Here is a 5,311-nt window from a genome sequence, read left to right as displayed (position 1 = left end):
AATCCATCTTTGACTCCATGGGAGAAAGATAGGCCATCGCTTCCCATGTAATTTATTATGTGTTTGGAAATTCACTGGAGACAATGAGATAAACATATTCTTACCAAGAAGCTGTAGTCTAAACAACGCAAGAGAATGTTGTATGGTTTCAAATCAGGTGAGTTGTGCATTAGGACTGTACCCTTTCTCCATACCTGTTCAATCTGTTTACTGAACACATCATTTAAGAAGGTGGACTTTATAAAGAGGAATGTGGCATCAGCTTTAATGTGTCATTGAACTTCTACAACCTGTGTTACACTGGTGACATAACTTTGGTTCCTAAAGACGAAGAGGGCCTGAGACACTTACTGTAGAGGATCAAGGACTGCAGACTTCAATATGGAGTACACCTCAGCATCAACAAAACAAAAATCCTCACCACTTGGCTAATAGACAAAATCATGATAGATGGAGAAAAGATTTGAAATTGTCCACAATTTCTTCTTCTTGCTTGAATCCACAGTTAACGTCCTTGGTACCAGCAGTTAGAAGATCAGGAGACATAGAGCACTGGAAAAAGTCTTCTGTGAGGGATCTTTCCAAAGTCCTGAAAAGCAGTGGTGTACACTTTAAGACTATGGTGCATCACATTCAAACCACGGTCTTTCCCATCTCCTGCTGTGCATCTGAGAGCTGCACGATGAATAAGGATGACAGTAGAAGAATCCATACCTTTGAGTTGTGGTGTTAGAGAAGAATGCTGAATATCCCAGGAACTGCCAAAAGAACAGTCAGATGGATGTCTTGCAGAAAGTGTAACCAGAGTGCTCCTTGGGGGCAAGGATGGTCAAGTTTAGTCTCACATGTTTTAGAGAAGGACATCTTGCTTGAAAAGGTGAAAGGTTAATGAAGGAGAGGAAGACCCCCAATGAGATAGATTAATAACAGTGTCTGCTGCAGTGGGCGCCAATGTGTTCGGGATGGTTAGGATATTGGAGGATAGGACAAGGTTCACATCCGTTGTTTATAGGGTCCCTATGAGTTCTACATAATTTGTCAGCACTTAACAACATTTCTACAGGCAGTTTGCTCTGTGTTATTTTCCTTTTTAATTCTTTCTTATTCAGCAGCACATAACTTTTCATTTAAAAAAAAATTTAGTTGATGTCCACTCAATTGATGTTATCTAATACTCCTAGACGAGTACTTCTTGTTATATGCAGTAGAGTTGCATAACGGCCCTATGAACAATAATAGCTCTGAACTCTTCCCTATCTTAACCTAATCTCATTGTCTCCAACACACCTACCCACATTACCCCAGTTACTGTGTTAATTCACCTCTTCCAGGGTATTCCTCTCCTGCGCTGTCCCTCCAGCCTTCCAAGCATCCTTCTCCAACATGCTGGCAACATACCCAAAGTATTGAGATGGAGACTATTACTTACATTTTAAAAGCTCTGAGAAAAAAGAATTTAACTAAAGCTTCATTTAAATTGCCTTAAGTTTCTGGTTGGAAGAGTTTGGACTACCTCATTACAGACCATGGGGAAGCTGGTAGAAGTTTTTTTAGAAAAATCAAAGCGGAAAGACACATTTAGTTGAGTTATGCAGATGTGAATAAACATTCAGGTATACCGTGTCTCTTCTGTATCCCCAAGCTACATCTCTGTTTATCAGTGGGATTCATCTCCCTCCTGGATGGTAGTTGGATCTCATGACTGCATGTGTTCTTGATTTTCCTGTAGAAGTAGAGAAATCCTCAGCCTTGGAAGGTAAGGCTCCTGCTTTTGAAGTCCCTGAAACCTTCTTGAATCGCCTTCAAGACTTGAGTGCCTGCTTTCTCAAGGACATTGCTGGTAAGGAGAAAAGCAGAAGAGAGCTCTGTAACCCATCTGTAAATGGGCTTACCCTTATTTAGATGAACCTTACTCATAGCCTCAAGTTTTATCTTGTTTCTTACTGCTAAGTAGTCTCTAAAGACCCTTTGTAGATATTGTCCCTTACACTGTGTTGCTTGAAGCTTGAGGTAAGCTGTCTCGATTTTGAGAAAACTGCGTTTGTTGTTTTTGCCCTTTCTCACAGTGTTTATCACTGACAAAATCTCCAGCTTTTGCCTTCAAACGGCCCTACAGATCTTACACCACAAGCTACCCCAGCTTTGTGCCCATCTCTGCAGTGCTGTGATTGGTTACCTGAGTACTCGTAATTCCTCAGCAGATGGCAGGTATGGTCAGGGTTTCAGAAAAGGTCCAGGTTGATGGGGCTGTGTGGAAAGAATGAGGTGATGTAAAACTATGAGATTTTGGATGAGGTGGAGTTAATACTGCTTCGTCTTTTTCCTTGTTGTCCTCAGCCCTTTACTGTTGTTTCTGCGTGATCAAACAAGCTCTAGGCTTCTGGAGCAGATTTTACTGGTGTTGGAGCCCCCACAGCTCCAGACCCTCTTTAAGGATCATTTCCAGGGACATCTTCAGACATTGGCTGCACACCCCATTGCCAATTTCCCTTTGCAGCGCTTGCTAGATGCTATTACTACCCCTGAGCTGGTAAGTCAGGACCTGCGCAAAATCTATTTTGTACCCCCTTTTTTTTTTCTCTTCATGAAACCTGATTTTACTGTATTTTGCCTCTTATCTCTGACAGTGTTCTGTTGTTACTTTTAATGGTTTTCGTGGGAATTTCTCAGGTTTTGCATCAAGGTTCCTTCCTTCCTCTCAGAGAGAAATTGTTTTGGCTTCTTTCAGATGCTAGAAGGCATTAGCAATAGGAGACTGGTTTAGTCTAAACTTAAGCCCATCAGCCTCTGGGTATATGGCTATAAATATATATAAGCATGGGCTTGGTGCCATAGCGTCTCTCTTCCTTTGCTGGGTTGGAATTTGGATTGAGAGAGAAGATTAGTTCTGATTTGTGCATATCCTGAGAATATGGCCATTTAAAAACCAAAACCAAGTCACATTTAAAAGGCAAAAACCTAAGTTAGTTCTGACTAATAGTAACCTTTCATTGAATTCCAAAACTTGTAAATTTAGGAGGAGATTTCTTCATCTTTATTTCTACCATGAAGTGACCAATGGGTTTGAACTGCCAGCCTTTGGGTTAGAAGCCCAACACTTAGCATACTTCTGTACTTGGGCTTTTAAAGTGTCCTCTCAGTGTCAGATGGCATCATTAAGATTGCCTACTTGCCCTGGGCCTTGTCTGGTCAAACCAAAGTCCTGACGTTCTCAAGGGTCCTAACACTAAAAGCAGTTTTCGTATTCCTGTGTTCCCCACGCCTCTCTGGATGCAGACTTTCTGCTACGGTTGTCCTGGCAGCTCCCACCTAGGTCTTCATTTCTTTCTCTCTTCACTCTTTTACTTTAAAACAAAAAACCCCAGAACTTTTTGATAAATATATTGTATTTTGATCAAGTTAGTGTTTATTTGGGTTTGTAATTTTGTCAAATCATCAAAAGTACACTTAAAATGGATAAATTTAAATACATATGCCAAATTAATTGATTCCTAATACTAAAAGGTTTTTTTATCTATATAAAATAAAAACCCCTTATCATCTAGGTGATTCTACATCTTAGCTACTCTCTGTAGGATTTCCAGAGCTGTAACTCTTTCCTGGACGAAACTGCCCGTCTTTGTCCTACAGAGTGACTAGTGGATTCACACTGTTGACCTTTCTGTAGGCAGCCTGATAAATTGCACACTATGCCATCATACTTGCTACAGGCTTCAGTATGGATTATGTCTCAACATCAAGAAAGCAAAAATCCTCACCATTGCCTCAGTAGACAACATGATAGACGGAGGCAGTTTAAATTTGTCAATGATTTCAGCTTACTTGGGTGCACAATCTATACCCTTGGTACAAGCAATGGAGACATCAAAAGACCTAGTACATTGGGAAAATTGGCTGTTAAGGACCTCTCCAAAGTACTAAAGAGCAAAGATGTCAGTTTAAAGATTATGGTGTGTCTGATCCAAGCCGTGGTCTGTTAATATACTTGGTATGCAGTTTAAATTTGGACAGTGAGTAAGGATGGAAGAAGAATTGATGCCCTTTGAGTGTGGTATTGGAGAAGAGAACTGAATATCCCATGGATTATGTCAAGAGAACAAATAGTATTGGAGGATGTCCAGCCAAGGTGCTACTTAGACACAATGATGATAAAACTGCATCCCACGTACTTTGGAGATGGTGTTAGGAGGAGCCAGTTCTTGGAAAAAAGCATCATGCTGGGAAAAGATTGAGGATCAGAGAAAGAGAGGAAGACTCTCAAGAAGGTGCATTGACACGGTGACTGTAATAATGGGCTCAAAGAAATCACAGGTGAGGTTGGCACAAGATAGAGCAAGTTTCAGATCTGATGTTTGTAGGGTCACTATGAGTCATGATCAATTTGAAGGCACCTAACAACAGGGCCATAAAGGCTCTAGTATGTAGTGTTGTTATTATGTGCCGTCAAGTTGAATGTTGACTCATAGCAATGCTATAAAACAGCAGATTGGAACACTATCCCATCCTGTGCCATTGTCACACTCTTTTACATCCTTGAGCAGATTGCGGCAGTTACTTTACTGTGTCAGTTCATCTGGCTGAGGGTCTTCCTTTCTATAGACATCCTTCCACCTTTCCAAGCAAGACGTTTCTCTCCAAAAATAGCCTCTCCTAGCAATATGCCCAAAGTATATGAGATGAAGGTCTATCATTGTCTCCATGGAGCACTCTGGCTGCACCTTCTCCAAGACCTATTCAGTAATTTTCTCCAGTACCACAAGACAGAGACATCATTTCTTCTTTAGGCAACCATATTTATTGTCCAGCTCTCAGATGCATAGCAAGTGATTGAAAAGACCATGTCTTGAATCAGGCACATCTTAGTCCTCATAGTGACATCGCTGCTCCTCAGAAATATGTCGACAGTTTCAATCTTTTCTCTATCCTGATGTATGAAGTAGTATAGACAGGAAATAGACAAGCATTTTTGACCTAGATAATGGTGGTAATTATACAACATGATGAAAAAGAAAAAAACAATGGCAAATATAAGAAAATAAATTTTTTAAGCTGTTGAAAACTTAACAGCAGCATATTCCTATTATACTAATTATATGGTAGTGTTATATAAAATATGTTTTTGCTAATCATTACTAAATAGATATATCATTTTTGTTTCCCCAGTAAAGAATTCTTTATTATTATTTTTTTTTTAATTTTACTTTGGTTGTGTACAAAGTTTATACGCATTACGTTTCATACAATCATTCTCATTCATTATGGTGGGGGGGTTTGTCTTTTTTATGACTTGAGATACTCTGTAGTATTTGGA

At 39.8% G+C, this 5,311-nt stretch overlaps 1 protein-coding gene across 1 annotated transcript in view; it reads left to right on the top strand.

Annotated features, from left to right (window-relative positions):
- NOP9 (NOP9 nucleolar protein) overlaps nt 1-5,311 on the top strand; it is a 35,791-nt gene that overhangs the window by 11,840 nt on the left and 18,640 nt on the right. Inside the window, exons 3-5 of the mRNA XM_006903268.1 lie at nt 1,730-1,840; nt 2,067-2,208; nt 2,338-2,530. Coding sequence (XP_006903330.1) covers nt 1,730-1,840; nt 2,067-2,208; nt 2,338-2,530 — 446 coding nt within the window. The remainder of the gene's footprint in view (nt 1-1,729; nt 1,841-2,066; nt 2,209-2,337; nt 2,531-5,311) is intronic.

Source organism: Elephantulus edwardii, unplaced genomic scaffold, assembly GCF_000299155.1.
Source record: "Elephantulus edwardii isolate Elephantulus edwardi_28Jun2011 unplaced genomic scaffold, EleEdw1.0 scaffold00550, whole genome shotgun sequence".
Taxonomy (NCBI): domain Eukaryota; kingdom Metazoa; phylum Chordata; class Mammalia; order Macroscelidea; family Macroscelididae; genus Elephantulus; species Elephantulus edwardii.
Note: the sequence above shows the minus strand (reverse complement) of the source record. Positions and strands in the feature narration are given on the sequence as shown.